General features: G+C 41.9%; 1 protein-coding gene across 1 annotated transcript in view; it reads right to left on the reverse strand.

Annotated features, from left to right (window-relative positions):
- The window catches only part of plcl1 (phospholipase C like 1), a 119,955-nt gene that overhangs the window by 29,437 nt on the left and 68,692 nt on the right, over positions 1–21,826 (reverse strand). The window contains exons 2-7 of the mRNA XM_084908831.1: positions 18,498–18,572; positions 16,495–16,782; positions 16,075–16,365; positions 14,505–14,896; positions 10,634–11,756; positions 9,453–9,629 (exon numbers count right to left, since the gene is read on the reverse strand). Coding sequence (XP_084764957.1) covers positions 9,453–9,629; positions 10,634–11,756; positions 14,505–14,896; positions 16,075–16,365; positions 16,495–16,782; positions 18,498–18,572 — 2,346 coding nt within the window. The remainder of the gene's footprint in view (positions 1–9,452; positions 9,630–10,633; positions 11,757–14,504; positions 14,897–16,074; positions 16,366–16,494; positions 16,783–18,497; positions 18,573–21,826) is intronic.

Here is a 21,826-nt window from a genome sequence, read left to right on the forward strand (position 1 = left end):
ACACCTTCAGGGGACTTTCGTTCCCCCTCAGCTAATAAGGATATAAGCACACACAAACACAAATGAACAAATGAAGCTGGAAGCGTGTCTCTGAATATTCATTCAATGTGCAGGGTAAACACGCTTCACAATAAAACATTATCAGCTTTATCTTGACAAGGCCGGGTACACTGAAACACAAACGAATGCATGCCCCTCTATCTTTGATTGCGAAGGAAACAGAATAAATACCTGCAAGTGCTTTTCCACCAAAGATTTTTTTTTTCATATCTGCCTTACATTTTCATGTTTTACACTTGCCTTGTTACCATTTTACTACTTTTCTACCTCCACTTGGAGAAAAAAAAGGAAATCGGTTGACTTCTAGAGAACGAAAACTGTTCTATGGTAGCTGCAATTTTGACTATTCTGGTGTATATCATCATTATATGACTGTTTAAAAAAAGAAATTGAAAAACATTGTAAGACTAGTGTGAATAAACCCAGACCAGTTTCCATTGCATTTATAAAACATAGTTAAAGAAGCCGTGCCTAAATGAAGGAAGCAAACTGTGCCTGACTATAGTCATGTGCCTCAAACTGAAAAAGATTCACTTATTATCAATGTTCCCTCTAAGCTGCGCGCGCGCAATTGCGCACTGGTGGCACGGTCTCTGTGCAGAAAAAAATCTGTGTTGGGCACAAAAAAAATTCTAACCTGTATTGAAATTAAAGTAAATACGTTAACAATTCTGTTTTGCAGTGTTAGTCAGTAAGTGACTGGCTGCTCCAGTATGGGATTAGAACGATGCCACCTTATCCCATAGTCCAGCCAATCAACATTCGTATATACGCAGCTAATCAACGTCGTTTACAGGCTATGACAGCGTCCTTATGTGCCGACACCGATGTTTTAGCTAGCAAAGCGGCGTGGCTGATGTGGAGTGAAGCCACGTTAATAACAACGTGTACAACCATTGGAGATGTGAGCAAGACAGACGGAACAATTGAAAAAGTGTGGACTTTATACCAGTTTTTAAATTGTGTTGACAGGCCATGTAAAACCAGAGTTGCGATAAAAAATATATGCAATGTTTGGTTTTCTTCCTGAATACTACCGTTGTTTATATTTACTGCGGGAAGAAACGGTAAAAACGGCATTTTATAAAGAAAACGCTCGAAAGCGCTTTCTGCCTGTGAGCAAAGATGAAACCAAAACACCCCCCACCCTTTCCCATTGGTCGAAAAATGTACCATGTGGACCAATCAAAACATGGCATTTAGTTGTTAAGAAACGGGAGGAAGTTTTAGGAGTGACGGCGGTTTTGAGATGAGAGATTTGCGACGTTTAGCGCAAATCTTGTGTAGTTAGTGTGTAGTGTAGTCAATAGTTTTGTTGCGTGTGTCAGAACAATGAGGCGACTGCTGAATGTTACAAGTGATACAGGAGTGATACATCTCCTGTTGTCAGGCCTGCAGGTATCAGGCTGTTGTTCTCCTTTATCTCATAGTGGACAGAAATTATTTTTTGGAGTGGCACAAATAATTTGTGTGGCATCAGATTTGAAGCAGAACAGCTGATTGTTCTGTAAATAGTTTGAAATGTTTGTTTAAAAAACGCCTTGGCTGCATTTTTAGGTAAACAGCTGCAAAACAACTTTGTTGTTTGCATTACTCAGTTACTTTTTTAAAGAAGTAACTATATAATTAATTGCCCAACATTGGTCATTATATACTGTATTTTGCAGACAGAGAGTTACAGGACTCTCTCCCAGACCACAGACTCAGACTCATAATACAAGTCAGAGCTTTACTAAAAAAAATAAAAAAATAAAGTTGTGTTATTTTTACTTCCAATAGTGTTAATATCCTACACAGGTCATGAACAAGATTTTTTTTTTTAAATTTTCATTGTAAGTGGGCTAAAGCAGTTAATTAAAAGTAGTCTAACATAAATGTAAATGTTGTAATTTGATTATTTTAATAAACCATGTAACTTGGATGGATTCGATGCTGGCGTGACCACAGTGCACACGTCTGCTGTTGCTCACAGTGGTCCAAGGGATGGCTCAGGGAGTTTGTGTGTTCGCTCAGACACATGAAAAATTAGAGGGAACATTGCTTTTTATGTAGTTAAAGGTGCTAATAGGGGCTCATCGCTGATGATGTGGTACTTGTATTTTTATTGTATTGTAGTTCTGGTATGTGTATCATATTTATTATTCAGTGGAGTGTGTTATGTCAGAATGAAGTCGTAACTATGGCAAAGCAAAACAGAGTTGACCTCTATCAATACATTCCCAGGCCCTTGAGCCTTTCTAATATTAACCCCAAGTTTCAAACATCAAACAGGCCTTTAAAAGTTCAATGACTGTCCAAAATGCAGTTTCCAAAAGTGTCTCTGCTAGGCTGGTTTTAAAGCCAACATTTCACAAAAAGATAGACATATGCAGTATGTGTGTAGCTTAACACCATCATTAGAGGCTAGTAAACATTGTTCAGAAAGAAAATTAGTTTGCATCAATAAGAAGCAGGCACTTTATCTAAAGACATAACTGAGACAAACATCACAGTGCAGGAAAAAGTCTCTAAGGAAGAAACGAGCAAAGAGCCTCTTTAGGATGTGACGCTGCAACCGAGGTAGCAAGAGACAGCTCGAGTTATTTGTCACCCGGCTCACGGTAAAAGTAATGAATAAATGTCACGCTATCCAGATTCGTAGCCAGGAAGAAGGGGTTGTTCACAGACTTGCTGTCCCTGGAAACTTCTGCCCAGACATAATAGACACCAAAAAGTTTTGCAAAGCTATACTGAAGTTCAGGAGTTGATGATTTTATAACAAGAACTACTTGCAGGACACAGTCATCATCTACTCTTGGAAAGGTCACATCTAAGAGGGTTTCCACCTCATCTTATGGAAGAAATGTCCTAAATATCTTACATTTCTTTACCTTTCTTTTATGTCATAAGGTTATTTCAAATGAATCCTTTTTGATTTCTGTATGTTTTCATTATGCTTTTTTTGTCAACCGAGAGTCCCTAAATGCTGATTTATCAGATTGTTAGGTTCTATGATTCTCAAATATCATAGGGTTTCCAGTACAGTCTGTTTTACAGTTCTGAAATTTGTGTACTGTGTTTAAAAAACAGGTCTATGCCATTTAAATAAACTCTACCAATTCTGCCAAGAGGAGCGGTCACATAGACGCCAGAATTGTGCCAGAAACTTGTTGATGGCTAGCTAAAGTGTGTGATCGATATGGACCTTGGTCAGGGCCATTTAACCACATCTTAATGGGGGTGTATGTATTCTTTTTCCCAGTAGGTATACTTTTGTCCCTGTGTGTATTAGAGAAAAACCTAAAAAAAAATCTAATTTGTTCATTCAAGTCTTGTTTTTGAAAGCCATTAAAGCATGCATGTATCATGTACAGTCATTCAACTTTGGAACTTTTGACCACAGCATCAAGACTAATTGGTTCCCAATTCATTCTTCTGCCCAACAGCAACCCTGAACAAAACATTTTGAGTCATCCTTATCTGCCTACGTCTCCAAAAGTATCTACTTAATTGGGTCACAGACAGGAGGGCTGGATGGGTATGATGATGCTGAGGTAGAAAAGTTGCATTTCATGAAAACAACAGAACTGGTCAGCAACACAATGTGGGAGCAATAATGTGATATATGCTCTTAAATGTATATGTGTATATGTATATAAAGGAGCAGTGAAAAAGTCACTAGGTCTTGGCTGCTCTTAAGCTTTGACTGCACTGTTATAAAGAATATACAGTTTTGCTTGTGTGCATACTTGCAGATCTATCTTTGTGGGGACAAATATAGTTTGTACTCTTTAAGATGATTCTGATTTTAAGAAAAGTTTCTTTGGGAGCTTGCAAAGAAAAGCGTCTGGACTTCTTTAAGTTGCTTGAAGACGTTTCACCTCTCATCCGAGAAGCTTCTTCAGTTCTACGGTCAAATGGTGGGGAGTCCCAGATTTAAACCTAGTGGGAGTATCCCCCCACAGAGGGACAAAAGGACCCCCTGATCATCCTCTAATTGCCTGAGCCAAGGTGTGAAACTGGGTGTGGGTCCCAATCAGCCAGGGTTTCGGGTGAGCTCATTGTGAAACCTGGCCCCACCTTATCATGCGAATTCCTGAGGTCAGATGGCCCAGGATGTGAGTGGGCGTTAAGGCGTCTGGGGAGGGAACTCAAAACTGGATTATAGATGGCAGAGAGTTGGTGTCGTAAACCACCGCCTCTGTTCAAAGATGGTCGCTCACAGTGGACATAGATGGCTTCTTTCACTCCTCTTTCAAACCATCTGTCCTCTCTGTCCAAAATGTGAACATTGGCATCCTCGAAAGAGTGTCGTTTATCCTTAAGATGCAGATGAACTGCTGAGTCTTGTCCTGTGGAGGTGGCTCTTCTATGTAGCATAGCTCTTCTATGTAGCATAGCATAGAAGAGCCACCTCCACAGGACAAGACTCAGCATCAGGGGGTCCTTTTGTCCATCTGTGGGGCGATACTCCCACTAGGTTTAAATCTGGGACTCCCCACCATTTGACCTTAGAACTGAAGAAGCTTCTCGGATGAGAGGTGAAACGTCTTCAAGCAACTTAAAGAAGTCCAGACGCTTTTCTTTGCAAACTCCTTTGACTACGATGACCTGGATGACTGAGAACCTTCACAGACGTTTCTTTGGGACTTTTTAGAAAAAGCTAAAACTAAGAGGCTTTAGGATCACCTATGTCAGAATGGAAACTGTGTGTTAAGAACTCTTTAATAAGATACCAAATAGCAACTATTAGATAATGAAATAACTTGTCTACTGACATCAAGACAACATTCTGAATTAAATCACTAAAGACAATGAAAAACCATAAAACAGTATAGAGCACTTTTAATGCATTCACTCTCCTTGCTGTGAATAGAACTGCTCAAAAATGTTTTCTTTGCAACATTTATAATCATTTAGAATCATTTAGGATGAAGGAACTCAACTACACAATGACCAAACTGTTTATGAATGTGTCTCTTTTGTTTTGGTCTGGGAGTTACTATGTCTCAGTGGTGTAAATAAAAGCACTAGTTTTATGCATGGACAAGCAGCACAGTGTTTGCATGTCTGTGTGCACGTGTGTGCGCATGCACGTGTGCATGAAATAATGACTCTAATCCCGTTCGCTCTGATTTCAACTTTCTCAATTTTTCAGCAGCATGCCTGTGGCTGAGCAAAGCAGAGCTTTGCCAGTTAATTCAATCAGTTTCAAACCAAATGCTCTTCTTCAAAGCCAGACAATAAGACACAGGACAGTATCTCAACTCAAGACTCAGTGTTCATGCTTACATTATGCTCGCAATAACGCATTCATATTTCTTTTAGTTAGATTTTTTTATACCATATAAGTCATATTTCAGGCCTGGAAATAGTTTTTAAATGAAATGAACAAACCTTTTCTAATTTTCTGCTGAAATAATGTTACAATGTTTTCATAACAATCATGGGAAAAAATTAGGCATTGAGTTGAGGTGAGGGTAAGGTGTGTGCTTTGCAGTGTTGGTTTGTAAGGTATGCCCCTCAGCAAGCTTCTGGAAGCTGGCCAATCAGAAAAAGGGTTTAAGAGTGCAGGGTCTTAAAAGGCAGGAGCATAGATCAGTGTTTCCCAACCTTTTTCAGCCACAGCACATATTTCACATTAGAAAAATCACACGGCACAACACCAAACAAAAATGTCACAAAAGCATATTGATTATTTTCCCCCAAACACCAGGTAAAGCAGAATTGGCTCGGTTTGTCCCCAGTATACCTTTTTTGCTTTCTTCTGATCACCACTCATGCTAGGGCCTTCATCTGGGTCGGAGTTTTCTCCAGGATCCAGGTCAGACTGACTACTTTTTCTTTTCAAATATTTATCTATTGCTATTATGCGCTGCATTGTCTCACTGGCAGCATGACTATTATGTAATTTCTTCTTCATCTTCTTCTATTTTACTGGCAGTTGGCAACCAATTTAATTAGAGCAGGTAGTTGTACTGCCCTCTAGTGGAAGAGAATGTAATTGTTCTGCCCGTTACTCACCCGATCGCTTAGATTACTAGTCAGGAGGAACCAGAGCACACCTATGTGCCGCTGCACAGTGGTTGGGAAACACCACCCGGCTCCCTCCCACAGTCCAAAGACATGCACCTAGTGAGTATAGGTTAAATGGAGACTCTAAATTGCCCATAGGTGAATGTGAGTGCAAATAGTTGTCTGTGTCTATATGTTAGCCTGCGACAAACTGGCGACCTGACCAGGGTGTACCCTGGGGTAGGCTCCAGCGCCCCCACGACCATGAAAAGCATAAGTGGAAGAGAATGGGTGGATGAAGTATGGGTAACTGATGACCTAAGCCTCACAGGGTTAACAGAAAGCTACTGATACAGCAGCCCCCACAGGAGGTTCTTCCAGCCCTGCAGATGACGTCTACAGCTTTGTTAGAGCTTCTTGACATGGAGTTACTCACTTTGCCTGCATTGGCCATCCTATGAGAATAAATTTCAGTGGGTTGATTTTATAGAAATTGTCTAGTTTCTCAAATAATGCATGCTTAGCTTGTGGCTAAAATGCAGACACCAAGGACAAATGGTTACTTATGTTATACTTCTTTGAATTCCACTTTCCTGAAGGGTGTGCGTGTAGCTGGTGCATTATAGAGTAGTAACACAAAAACAGGGCACGCTGAGAGCCTTGTGCTCATCATCTGATAATTAAATTTACGTCACTTATACACAGTTGGGCGCTAGCTAGCTATAAACAGCTACAACAATGTACTGTACATTACTACTTTTTAAAATGAGAGGGTTCAAGTTTTGATTTTTTTGATTTATTTATTTATTTATTTTTTTTTTAAAAAAAGCTTCTACCAACATGTTTTCACTTCTTGGATTTCTGACAAATAAATTTCTGACAAATGAAACGCACCCAGTACTCACGACTGGTGAGTGTCAGCCTGAAATTTTGATTAAGACATACGAGAGCAAAGGGCTGACACCACACTTAACCACACACCATGAAATCAACTGTGTCTGATTGTGAGCTGCTGCTCTTGAAGGCCAGCTTGCGTGTTAGTAGGGTCCTGAATTTCTTATGTGTGTTACATGGCACGCTGCCCTTCAGTTCCTTGCTTAGTTTTGGGTTACAGTCTCTAATGCTAATGAGACTAAAGACTCTGGCAGTGTACACTGTAAGCATAGAGTCCCTGGTCAGTTTTGTCCAGTGACAAATCCAATAAAGTCTTTAGCAGTGATGACAAAAAGGGAAAAGCCAGTACTGCTGTGAGTAATTTCATCGTGGACAGAAAGAAAGAAAAATCAAGAAAGAATGTAATCTCAAGTACAGCTTTATTTCATTGCCCAGCTCTGGTTTTACAGACAGCTACGGTGTAACATGTCAAATGCTATTCCAACATTATTCAAACCAGCTGACCTCAGTTTTTAGCAAACCTTTTGACAGTTGCTACATGGACAAATCAGACAAATAAAAGAACTGCTCAAAACAGAGTCAAACAACTATTTGGACATTTCAGAATCCAGCACCAGATCAACATTCCCCAACACATTTTGCAAACATACAGCTTGTTTCTATGGTCAGGCGTGATCCATGCGGGCACCAGATAAGATGATTTGACACTGTTTGCCTGGCGTGACTCTCTAACAGGCTCCTTTTCCTAGTTTTGTTCCCCTTAGGTGGTTTAAACCACCTTATCTGTCATTCACTGTCAAAATCAGCTGGCAACAATAGGCTTATCATGGCAATACTGGCCCAGATAAGTATGGCATCTCCTCTATTTATTTCAGTTTGGCCCACCAGCAAAGTTGCCTAATGTAACACTCAGATGAAGGTATCATTTTAAATGGGACACAGCTACATCTCATGCATTTGCGTTCTCAAATCTCATTTTATGTCATCTCCTGCCAAAGAGAGTGCAATTGCTGTCTCTTGATTACAGGTATTATATCCTTCTTTTTCAGTCCTTGAGGACGTACATTATGTCTGCAGGGAGCTACATATACATGTGTATATCGTGTGATTGCAGAGCACATATCCGTGGCGACAGCTTATGATTATAGCTCAGACACAGTAATGCAAGCCGCTGTCAGCAAAAGGTACCAAAAAAGCGCCATCAGCCAGTCATCAAGTACCATCTCCCATGATAAATTCACTGCATGCATAAGTGCATAATGCATAATATTATCTCATTTATATCTTGATCTTGACTCTCCTCCAATTAAGCACTCTGGACTTTAGTTTTAAGCAGGTGCAGTCCAAATAAGAACAGACATAAACCTCTCTGAAATCATATGAGACTCCTTTATGTGTTGACATTTTCCTCTTCATATCAATGCATAATCTAGGACACACCACATCGCACATTAAAATGCAACTTTATGCAATAAAATCAGAGTCTGGACAGGACCAGATTAGTGGATGATTCTTGATCATGTCATGCTTCAAACTCCTTTTCTTTCACACTGTAATCTCACTGAACTGAAACCTCTGAAGCATCCTGCGCTCCATTAAACGTCTCCAGGCTTACTTTCTTTTTTTAGGAAAAACCAACCCAAACAATCTTCTCTACAAAATCAAAATAATATTATGCAGTCTATAAGCAGGATTATTATAAGGAGCTGAAGCGGTTATGTAAATGGCTTAAACTATGGCTTTCTCAGTGTTTGCTGTATAGTCAATGGTGTGCAACTCTCAATATACTCAAATAATGTGACCTGGGAGAAGGTCTGTTATCCTAATGGTGCACCAAAATCTTTTTAAAATATCAGTGAAAAGGTCACTCCAACTGTATAATTTTTATTCCACCCAGCAAAAACTAACTGAAAAGACAACTTTACCAACATCATTAGAGGGATATCAGGATTTTGTCGCTGTTTTGCATCGGCTTCATTTTTTTAGGGACAGAGGTCACAGAGGTCATGCTGCTTCATCATGGTAAAAAAAAAATTGCCTGGTTGAAAGTGTAAGCCATATGACGAAGTGAATAACATCCATTTCCAAACAGCAGGTAATCGTTTTAAGCACTAAACTGCCAGTCATGGATGCAATGCCAGCCTGGAAATGCTGATTTTTTGCTTTAAGTATGGCTGTGTAGATGTGTTTAGATGTCAATTAAATTAAAGAATCCCAATTTTAGCCTAGATACCTACTATCGAGACATTGTTTGGACAACAGAAAGTTACCCAGAGGAAACATGAAGTTTAGGTTAAAATGCAGCTGATTCACATCAAGAGGTAAATGCAGTTCCATAAAAATGGGAACTATCTATTAATGATCTTAATAACATGAATTATATATAATATTGTTGACTGTTATTAATGAAGCTGCTCACCCCTATTATATTCCCAAAAAATGTAATAAATAGAGAGCAGCAGCAAACATTTCAGCCAGTTTCATAATGTAGTAACATAACTTACTTGAAACTCGAACGTCTCATCAAACAGTGGGTCATCCTGGTTCTGAGCAGCAGTGCGAGTCCGCTGCTCAGCACAGTCAGCTGGTACTCCATGCAGCTCCAGAACCACATATGGGTCAATAACCTCTCCTTTAGCCCCTGAACCCTGGGGCTTGGGTAGGTTATGGGCACTGATAATCTGCAGAGTAAAACACAAGCAGCTTATGTTAAATTTGTTTTACACTTTTGCGTTTTAGTATATTTAGAGCAGGGGTCTCAAACTCACGGCCCAGGGGCCACGTCACCCCTGCTTGTATATTGACCTGAAGAAATATAATGCAATTTGGCCCTTGAAGTGACTTTTTCTGTGAGGGAGGATTTGTTTGTTGTCGAGTCCAATGTTAAAATAAGTTCTTTAAAAAGCAAAAAATGATTTAATGTGAAGGCAACATGAGCACAAACTTGTTGTTAGTTATTTGTAGAGAAAACAGTTTTCACCGGCAGTCACAAACTAATGTGTACACTTATGTCTGCATTTTTATTTTGTTAAATACAAACAAAATTATAATTATATAATTATAGTGCTGCCACGTGTCTGGCCAGAAAGAGGGTACCAATTTGTTTATCTGGTAGTTCAATGAAAGGCTTCAGTTGAGAGTGAGAAGAAAAAATGTGTTCACGTTTGCAGTTTTGTCTTGTTATAGAATATCTGAAACTTACAAAAAAACAAACAAAACACTGCATTTTCAGAAATATTTGTGGATGTCTTCTTTGTACTACTTGAACACTAAAGTGGCTCTCACATGATGATGACAGTGCCAGCAGTGTCCCACAGCTCTTTGAGGTTTGAGACCCCTGATTTAGAGGGTTGAACAATGTAATGTAACCTAGTTTATTTTAATTTAATCTCTGTTACAATGCTCACAAAAAAGGGTTTTGCTTGTGGCAAACATTGCTCCTATGGGCAATTTAGGATCATCAACCAACTTAACCCCACTAACTGCCTGCATTCCAGCTACCATAGGGCGAGAGGCAGGGTACATACTAATGCAGGGCCAACACAGGATACTGAATGACCGATCGAATAGAAAGAAAAAGTACATATTCCGATTGCCACGGGTTAGAGTCATCTCATCACCTCAGAGGGTTAGTGCGACAGAATGAAAAATGTAATGTTGGGGAAAAACAGAGTAACATCTAGACCTTAATACGAAGGGTCTGAGGTGGGACACCTGGCACGCAGCCCTGCGTGTGGGCACTGAAATACGACACCTCATCCCGCATCACGGCAGGTCGGAGAACATAACCACAGCCTCCGTTCTGTGTGAAGCGGCCTCGGTGAAGGTCCAACATTGCGCCAGGGGTCTGTTGATTCAAGGCCACAAGTTGGACTCCTCCTTTCCAGTACCCTTGTGGGTTAGGGTTGCTGGAGTCCAGACGCACGGAGCTGGGTCGTACTCTGGTTAGGGTGCGCTTGGTAAACATAACAAGGTCCTCTGGGCTTTCACTGGTCAGCCGTCCAGCTTCTCCTTCGCCTAAAGAGCACAGTGTCCAGTAAGGCAGCTCGGGAGCCACCGGTGTGCTGGGAGAGGATGGACTACTGGGGGGAGTCTGCTGCTGAGCCTGCTTGTGACTGGCTCGCTGGGCATAGAAGCTACGACTTCCAGTTCGAGCAATAGCCACCAGGTCTGACAGCTCTTTGTGGAGACGGAGCTTCCTAGGTTGAGAGGGTGGAGGCACCACCAAGACCACACCCAGTTCCTCCTCACCAGGTATTGTCATTCTTCTTCCTGCCAGAGGTCCACCTCCGCCTATCTCCTCATCTTCCTCAGACACTTCCCCATCACAGCCTTCATGGTCTGGAGGGAGTTTCTTCCCCACTATAACAATGCGTCCCTTAAGTTGTTCAGGCGAGGGTAAGGTTGTAGCTCGTCCTCCCAGGCTGACCGGCAGGGCTTCTGGAGTGTAAAGACGTGATCCGAACACCTTCCTCAAGTGCTGTGCCATGGTGTGCTGCTGGTCTGGGGAGCAACGGTGACACAGGTACAACAAAAGAGGGTACTGAGAGGTCAGGAAGGCGTATTTATTGACCACCTCCAGAGCAGAGCGGATAGTGACTGGTGCATGGTGGTGGTGATGGTGGTGATGATGATGGTGTCGTGGGATATCAGGCCCACAGTCGACCCCGAGCAAAGGCTCCCCCTCTGGGCCATCAGTTACTCCCAACTCCAGGCATCTGCAACCAGACTGCAAGGCCTTGATCAGTCCTCCAAGATCTGCTCTTCCATGGACCTGGTCATCCAACAGGTAGGAGCGGTACGAGGTGCTGAGGGTGAAAAACAAATCAACAATAAATCATGTGTCATTTTAATATTACTAACATTTAATTCAATGTTCAATGATCTTTTTCTTGAAAAATATAGGCAAGAGGGAAAAATATACAGAAATCAATAAACTTTCTAAAGGCTTAACAGGCAGTCATGATTTCGGAGCGTTAACGCTACTCCATTACTGGGACGCTTAGCAAGTGCAGTGTTTCCACCAGCACCAGGTCCTTGCCAATAGAGCCATAGACCAGGGATTTAAAACCTGTCAGACCAACCTGAGCACCACCTAGGAAAGTCTATAATTTAATGTCCCACACACAGATGCTGGAGTGCTCATCAGGAACTCAAAAGGAGACAACGCTGGAGGCCAACTCCAAGGCAGTCTCACAAGTTACCATCAAGTGTTAAATATACCAAGGTGATGGACTGCCCCACTGCTGTTGCGCATTTGCCTCTGTGGCAGGGTGTGTGGCTCAGCTGCATGGGAGGGGTGGAGCAGACGAGGCTGAACCACACAGCTGTTCTTCATCACCTGGTCATGCCTTTCCTATTATTTGCCAAGACCTGTAGTGTGGAGGGAAGAAGGCAACTGGAAAGCTGCTCTGATAAAAGCATGAAGGACACTGAAAATAAAGACTTGCAACGCAGTGTGCTTCGGGTCCTTATGTTGTAATCCCCTCAATCAGCTCTTTTCAAAAAGTTGATATGGATATAAATTAAGAAGTTTAGTGTCCATTAGACACTTCTGGGACATGGATGGCATCAAGCTGCATGCCAGGAGTGACTGATCCACCTCACCAGGATCTACAGTGAGGGCATTTGGATGTCATTTGGACTGGATAAGTGTAGCTGAATGGCTGCAAATAGAGGGAAGGTAAAGGGTTGGAGCTGTCCATAAGAAGACTTGTAGACATACAGGAGAGCTACAAGTACCTGGGTGTCTCACAGACCCACGGGAAGCATGATGAAGGTGCAAGGTCAGCACAGCCAAATACCTCCAGAAGGAAAGACAGGTGCTGGAAAGCTAGCTGAATGGTAGAAATAAGAGCCAAGGAGGCAGAGGAGGAGATGGATGCCATCAGTGGCATCTATTTCCTCAAAAGAACTCCTTACAATGCATGGAGCTCCACACGAAGTCCAAGACCTCAAGAGCAAGGATTAGAGCCAAAACATGAAACATCCACAAATACATCACCCCCAAGATGAGCCATTCCAAGAGTGCCTCAGGCAACTGAAAACAGAGGGTGATGAAAAAGAGGAAGAGGAATGACCAATCCCCTGCATGGGATGTACCATCGACAGACAAAGGAAGTGCCTGACATCAAGAAATTCTACCAGTGGCTAGAAAAGGCAGAGCACCTGATCCACAGAAGCAGGAGTCTACCACAGCCAACAGGACCCAAGTTGCAGGTTGTGCAAAGGTGCCCAGAGAATATCCAGCACATGGTAGCAGGATGTAGGATGCAAGCTGGGATAGTGTCTCCACTTGACAGCAGCAACCGGGCCTTGTGAGGTTGGTGAAGAGTGTGTTTATTGAAGGACAAGCACTGTGGAATTCCCAGTACCAGTGTCATTGTGAGTTTTTGACTGTCCTGCTGAGTTTTCTGCCTCCTCCTCTCAGCCACTGAATACAACCCACGTTACAGCAGCCAGCCTTGAAAAAGCAACCAGTCCCTGAATTAATTCAGAGTGGCATACAGACATGATGTAATAGTGTAACAATGTGGCTTTAACTGTTTTTAAATGAAAATTTAAAGTAGTATACATGATAATGTGTTAAAATATGCAGTCTACAACATTTTTACAACGCACATTTTGCTCTATGGTGTTATTAAAGGCCATTTCTAGATCTTCAAACTGGCTGCTCATTTTATACACTCTGACTAGTTCTGACTAGCTTCACCTCAGAGGTGGGGACACTTGTTTCATTTGTCTAAAAACATAACAAATATGCAATTCCACAAAAACATATAGCAAGTATGTAAGCCCCTTGGCCTTAAAGTAATGTTTACTTGCTTCCTCACCAGGTGTTTTGACCTGTAATGGCAATGTACATTTCCAGTAGAAAATCACCTGCAACCCCACTGAAATTGTGACAACATGCTAATTTGCGTCAAATCGCCTTTGCTAACCTTTTAGCAAAATACGAGTCTTCATCGGATGTGACATCCAGAACACAAAAACTAATTACAATCAAGAAAGCACTGGAACACACTAGGAGCATCACACAACTGACCTTAAAGCTGAACACAATTCAAACTGAGCACACTGCAAGTAAGACTTTGTAAAACAGGAAACAGACAGAATTACATCACCTCTAATAAAAACAGAAGCTGGAACTAAGCACTAAAGACTCACAACACTAAAGAAACACATGAAGTAAAAGTGAATCAAACAGAATACTTCGATGTAAAAGACCCAGAACCATGACAGCTGCGAGTTTTACACTGGACAGAGTAATGTTGAAATGTTTTGGGCACCTGTAACTAAAACGTGTTCCTTGTGGTATTTGTTTGGTGTTGAGATGTACTCTTAAGCCCATCAGATTTGCAGGGGGTTTGCATAACTATACTTATATATACAGTACATTTAACAGCTCACCTCATTTTCTGGTGTAGAAATCATTTCTGGTGTGATTTTTGAGTTGTTTGTGCACTCCTAGTTTTTTCTTTAACTGGTTCAGAAAAAGAACCCTTTTAATTTTGTTTGTTTTTTTAAAAGATGTCATGTTGATCTGTTTGACTCACCTGATGTAGTAGTGGGACAGAGGCATGTTCATATCCTGGCAAACCCCTAGTTGTTCTGGGTCAAGCAGCTGGCATTCTGGAGACTGCAGGTAGCGGGCAAATCCATCCAGACCCAGCAGCCCTCTCTCCTTGCCTTGGGCAGAGGGCTCATAACGCCTCAGTAGTTCCCAGCAGCCCTCAGTGGTAGCCAGAGACAAACCCTGCTCTGTCTCCAAGAAGAGCCGGAGGTCCTGAGGGTCCAGACACTCGCGGTCTTTGGACAGTTGCACCATTAGGAAGTAGACATCTGGCCGTGTGCAAAGCTCGCAGAAGGCTTCCTCAAATTCCTCACGTGTCACGTGGGAGGTCAGCTTTTCCTTGCTGCGCTGGATCTCCTTGAAACGGAGGCGCACCTGAGGAAAAACAAAGCGGAAGTGGATGAAAATAGGAAAGTGCAGACAGTTAATTAAGCAAGAACTTCAGTTATAACTTCAGTTAAGTGCGGACAGTTAATTAAGCAAGAACTTCAGTTATTATGCCTCATTCATTCAGTGAAGTTGGCAAAGAGGATTACATTTTACTTGTCTTTTTTCATTAAGGATATTAAAGCGAGCCGCATTCAATTATATAACACAATGTAGCCATCGTTTCTGTCTACTCTGAATTCTCCTTTCTGTATCTTCTGTGTTCTCGCCCATGTGTGCCAGTGCAGACATTTATATTCTCTAAGTTTCCTAGCTTAGTCTGTGTGTAAGCAAAATCAGGCACGAGGCAGGAAAAGGGAGAAGGAGCGGTCCTGCGTGAGGCAACAGCAATCCAAAAGAGAAAAGCAGAAAGCCACAAATCCCTCATCAAGAGGGATTAAATGTCCTATTGCTCCAATCAATGTTATTTGGAAACACATCACTTAGCTGTGATTGTAGCTGAACATGTCGTTCTGAAATGCAGTCCTGATTGCAAAGAGCTTAAATGATGATGCTGTTTTTTACAATGTGTAAGTTCTGTTAATGCACAATATCTCAGCAGCTCTGGGGGTTAGCATTATGGGTATAAAACCTAGAGCAAATCGTTATGACAGAACTCAAAAGTTCCAGTTATTTCTGAGTCAGTAAGCTTTGTGTGACAGCCTCCTTCTCAACTTTCTCTGTTCAAAGATTTAAATATCATCAGGCTCCTTATTTTCTGTTTAATTCTGCAGATTTAATGTGCAACACAAACACAGTAGAGTTTCAGTTTTAGTGAACAGCAGCTGTGGTTTTTCTACAGTTTTGACCCTCACTTTCCTAATAGTATAGCCAACAGTTATGGAGCAATATTAGCAGTCATCTGATATCATATCCTTGATTATAGAATCAAAATAATCCTCTTTTTGCTAGGTTTTTGGTCTCCACCAACTTCCAAAGGAAATCTGGCTCTTGTGCTGCTCTGATAATGTCTGAAGGCAGTCTCTGACTCTGTCTGTCTAGCTGGAGCTTACTGTTACTCTTAAGTCGAAGAAAATACAGCTTCAGATAAGAATACATTTATGCACTGGTGGTGCTTCATATCTAATACTGCAAGTCAAGTTTCTGTGGTATTACATATTTGTCACCTTGGCCTCCTTGATACCAGGGCACAGTTTACAGATGGTGGCGACTGCTACGTCCTCTGACACGATCCCGTAACCATCTTCATCGACCTGGGCAAACTCTGCTGTCAGCCACTCGCTCCTCATCTTGCTTCCCAGGCTTCCTTCAACGGCCACCCCCCCTCCTTCACCTGGTCCTCCTCCTGCTACACCTCCCCCAGCCCCTCCTACGATGGAAGGATGAGCCAGCAGGTAACGAAGACCTGTTACCCAGATGTTGGCCACATCAGCTGACAATGCCACCAAGTCTAGAGACTGTAGGGAAACATGGATAACTGGTTTAATGGCTGGGTGTACACTAGTGATTTTCTTCGTTTATATGTTTATACACAGATGTTTTGACACTATTCTTCTGCTGACACACATTTCTTTTTCCATTCTTACCTGGTAGTCATCTCCATGTATGATAGAGAAGGCTGCTTCTTCAGCCAGATGTTCGGAGAGAGGGCCATTGTGGAGGAAGGTCTCGGTGCTCTTCCCAGTGCGGACCTCACGAATGCTGGAAACGTCAAGCCGAGCCCGGTCTCCATCTTTCTTGGATGGCTCCCAGCGTAAGCAGCTCAAGTCTGGATCCAGTGTGTAAAAACGACAGTAAACCCTAGAATTGGGCCGGATCTTCTTCAGTTCACACCCTCCCTGCATGAACGCCAAACAGTCGGCTGCACTGCTGACCTGGAAATTAAAATCACCAAAAACACGTTACTGTCCACACGTGAATTTTCTTTATTCCAGACAAAATATACTTTCAAGTTATTGGAATATGTCCTATTAATGTCTTTGTGTCGAATATTAATCTGGTAAGGAAAAGGAAGAAATTGTTAATCAGTTTCAGATGCTTTGGTGTTGATGAAATTAAGAACTGATGCACTACAGAGGCAACAAGGACGCAGAACAGGAATGGTTTTACATGTGGAGACAGCTGACATTTATTCTCCCTCGACTTTTATGTTTCTTCACTGGTTTTGCATTTAGCTTGGTTAGTTTCGCTACTGGTAGAATGAGGCCATACCTCGACCCTACAGAGGTTGCAGCTCCTTTTTCCTTATGTGCCATTGGCAAGTTTGCTGTGCGAGGAGGAACAGGAAGAGCACCGCCTGAGCTAAGTTCAATAAGGTCTCACATCTGTCCGCTCCCAGGTGCTGCCAGCTAAATCTAAGCCTTATCACTCCCACTTTCCCACGCTGTAAAGTTGTTTGTGTCCAATCACCTTCTCCCGGCCTTGCTCTCCCTGCTCTAATCCCTTTCACAGCTGGGGTTCTGTTCCCCTGAGATGGGCCAAACACCTATCTATACTCTGTCTCTTAATAAATCATGTTCATTCTTTGTAATGATCTCTCCTTACTGAAATGACCTCCAGCAGGACACTGGTGTGAAAGTCTGTGACCAGACAATCAAAAAAAGACTTCATGATGTCCTCTACTGGGCCGTGTGTCTCATCTATGAACTTCGTCTGTTGTCTTCCTTTTTCCTCCTGCCTCCCAGCTCCATCGAGGGAGCCTCGACCCTCACATACATCCCTGCCTCCTGGATTTATTCAGCAGTACTACAGGTGGTACCCTATCATATGCAAAAAGACAGTGCAACACCTTCTGAACTTCTTTCCTTCTTGATCAAAAGTTGGATATGTAATGCTCTTTCTTGGCATAAACTTCACGATTTAACATGAAATCATTTCTAAATGTAATACTAATATAGTACAGTAGCCTAACACATTTTTCTGCTTCCCTACAGAGCAGCAGCATACCCCCCCCCCCCCCCCTTTTTTTTTTTTTTTTTTTTTTAAATGGTACCCACATCTGTAAGTCTCCTTACAGGGAGGGACACATCTTTTTTCATTTTCATTCATCTACAGTAACATCTTCTAACTGTGGTGATGCAGTTGACGACAGCCAGGTTAGTTTTGATGTTTTCACAGAGGAGTGTCGCTGCTTCCTTCTATCGGCTCATCATAACAGCTACAACATCAGTTGCAACACCAGCAAATTTATAGCCCAGTGTGTGGCTGAGAGTCACTAGTGGCAACCCGCCCTTGGTTCTGGTACAGCACCATGTGTCTCATGTAGACGGCAATAGATTTGATATTTATCACCATTATTGCAAACAGGTGGCATATAAGTGCCTACTTGAGCCAGTTCAAGAGAAAACTAATAGCCATCTGACTGTCTGATTGCTGTATAATCCCTGTTTTATCGTGGTCTTGGCACACCAAAGTAAATGTGAAGACAGTGACTGCTGTCAGGCAAGGAGATCACAAGTTGACTGCAGTCTCCAGGCATTGTTTTCCCTAATGTAACTGTAATGTAACTTCCCTGGAGATAATCAGAATTCCCTTTAAGATTCTGCTTAATCTATGTGAAACTGATTTTGATCATTTATTTCCAGTTTACCTTCTTTTCAGAGGGCATGCTACTGAAGGACACCGTCTTCTTCCTGCCTCCGCCCACCTTTTGCACTGAGGGGTCCTGAAGAAAGACAAAGACAGACGGGCTGAAGGTCAAAATGAGAAGCATCAACATGCGGGATGTACACAGTCATAAAACCTGGAAAATTAGGATTGGGAGAAAAGTCCCTCCTGATACTCCTGATATTCCAGGGAAAGGTGGAAAATCTGTTTTCCTTTCAACAAATCTGAGGCATGGCTTAAGAAAGACCTGGGACATGAAAAATATTCACTGGTAGGAAAATATTCAACGTTTTGAGCATTTTGAGCGGTGGAGAGGCCGAGGGCAGCAGAACTAACATAGAAATACTGTTTTTTCCCTTTTGTTACAACACACACACACACATACCTGTTTTGAGCCCTGCTGGGATTTTGAATTCCTGCTTCTGTCTTTGTGTCAGACTGATTGGCAAGTTCATGTGCAAATGTCATTGTTTACTTTCATTAGAGCTATTGCAAGGAATTTTTAACGAAGGTCCCGACAATGGCTTGTCGCTGATTTCTAATGAGCTCTAACCACTGGAGCTAAAATGATAGCAGTAATTGCAACTGGCATGGAGTGCAGAGTTGGCCACCTCTCTGCTGTACACTCCTTTACTTTGGTGCTCAACCGGCAAGTAGTGCTTCATTTGTACACATACAATATACTGTAACAGAAGTCTGCTAATAGTAACTGCTCTTCTCCTTAAATATTGGAAATACACTCGCTTCATTGGGTAAGCCTATTCTACTGCTCGTTACCTGCTCATCAACATCGCATGGCAGCAATTCTCTGACTTTAATAATAATAATAATAATACATTTTATTTGAGGGCGCCTTTCAAAAACCCAAGGTCACCTTACAAAAGAACAACATTAATAAGATAAGATAAGATACCTTTATTAGTCCCACAAGGGGAAATTTCATAAAAGAAGCAATAGTCATAAAATACATAAAATAAGTTAAAATTGCAAAGCAGAACTTGACAACAGGTAAAATCAGCACTAAAGCGAATAAGGCAGTGTGAACAGATGTGTTCAAACAGGTTGTGTTGACTTCAGTGTTGACTTTAGGCAACACGACCGCTAAATTCCAAACCCAGCATCAGAATGGGGAAGAAAGGTGATTTAAGCCAGCGGTCCCCAACCTTTTTTGTTCCACAGACCGGTTTAATGTCAGAGAATATTTTCACGGACAGGCCTTTAAGGTGTCACTGATAAATACAACAAAATAAATGATACGGCCAAGACAAAAACTGTGGTATATTGTAAATATAACAATAAACGCAAATTCACTGTGTGGTTGTGTAACTTTATTAGCAGCGCCCTCCTGAGATGCACCAACAACATTGAGAGTAACATCCTCCTCTCTGCCCCTTAATGCTCTCTGGTCGCTATGGTAACACGTAAATGTTTCTTTCAAAGTAAGACACAAAACTACAACACGGGAAAAGACCCAGGGAAACCGAGTTAACGATAAAAACCCTGAAAAACATAAATTTCACATCTGAGCCTCATCTCTCGCGGCCCGGTACCAAACGACTCACAGACGCTGATTTAAGCGACTTTCATATGAAAGTAAAACTGAATTGAACTCAGCTGTCACGGTCCTGGGTCGGTGACCCAGTGCTTTGAGTTTCTTGTGTCTCTGAGTTTTTGTATTATGATCTTAGTTCTCTTTGTTGCCCCAGTTTACTCTATAGTCTAGCGCTTTGGCTTTCTTGTATTCTGTTTAGTTTTCTGAGTATTTAGTAGCTGCCCTCTGTGTCTCTTTGTTGTTGTTCTGTGTTTCTTAGTTGCTCTGTCTCCCCTAGTCAAGTCTGCATGCCGGAGGCCCAGCTGTTTTCGCCCGCTTCCCCTTCCCGTAGGAAGCGGCGCACACGCCGCCATAAAATGGACGATGTTAAGCAACTCCCGGTGGTGAGTTACAATGATTATTTTTCTCCCGCTTCTATGGACATTAAAAAACAATAGACTCACTCCTGATCCTTTTGATGTGTCAGTTCACATCAAAAGTTCAATCCTGTTTCTAGTGAGTTTGCGTTTGGGTCCGTTTCCTCCCTGCACACAGCCGGATCATGACATCAACACCACAAAGAAATAGCAGATCCTAGACTTTACTCAGTAGCAACTGATTTAGAAACCCTGATCCTAACATTATGTAGCTGAAGACTGGAAAATAACACGGTGTAGCTACAGTCAGCTTTATGTAATATTTCACAATGTCATCTTTACCTGTAAGCACCCTTTAAAAATGATTATTATTACTATTATTATTATTATTACTATTATTATTATTATTATTACTATTATTGAAGCACCTTTTCAAATAATTGTAGCAGTCAAGGAATCCTTTGCATGCTCTTGTCTCAAAAAGAAACTGTACTTTTACTTGAGTGTTTCTTTTGAAATATTGCTCTGATTTTTACAAATGATTTTTTCTTTGCAGGGAAAAAAACAGGAGGCCTACACAACAGAGATAAGGACACGACAAACAGAGCAGTGATTGCCTCTGAACAAAAGAAAGGGAACAAGGCAAAAAAAGAGGAAGAGTTGAAATCGTTGCCTCGTCCTATTCGGTACATTGATTTCCAATTCCCATATCCGCACACCTCCCAGTACACAGAGACACGGATGAGCAGCAAGGTCAGAGTTTTAAATGAGAGCTTGTTTGTCTTTATTCACTTTACTGTGCCACAGAATGTCTTTTTCATTACATTGGTCAGCAGAGGCCGGACAGAAGAGCTTACAGAAAACAGGTCAGTGGGTATTTAGGTGGACAGATCAGAGTGGGGAGTGGCCATAGACTGCGTCTCTTTGACTGTGCTAGTGATGCTCTGGGGCAGTATGGACAGTTGAGAACATTGATGTTGGTAGCTGTCATTACTAATCCGGCATGTGCACGTTGCGAGACTACATGTTTCCACTGTCACTGCATGACACAGAGGCCGTCCAGGAAAGTAAGGCCACGTCCTTAAAAAAGCCTTTAATGCAAAGTCCTGTTTCCAGCTATAATCCACCGTCTGCATTAAGCTCTCCCTTTTGTTTGACTTCACCACACTTTTTAACTCAGATATGATCACGCTCACTCTCATTGTTGAGTAACTGCCAGGGGAAAGAAAAAATCAGCACAGATGGAGAAACAGTCCAGAGAAATGGAACCAAAAGCTGGAGGCAAGAGGAGATGTAATAATGGTCAGGCTAGACAAATTAAGAGAATGGATTGGACTTAAGTGGATATTCAAGAAACAAGTAAAATGGCTTGCAAACAAGCACAAATAAAATATTCAGCGCAAA

Source organism: Perissodus microlepis, chromosome 16 (genome assembly GCF_051167445.1).
Source record: "Perissodus microlepis isolate ML-2025 ecotype Zambia chromosome 16, ASM5116744v1, whole genome shotgun sequence".
NCBI lineage: Eukaryota > Metazoa > Chordata > Actinopteri > Cichliformes > Cichlidae > Perissodus > Perissodus microlepis.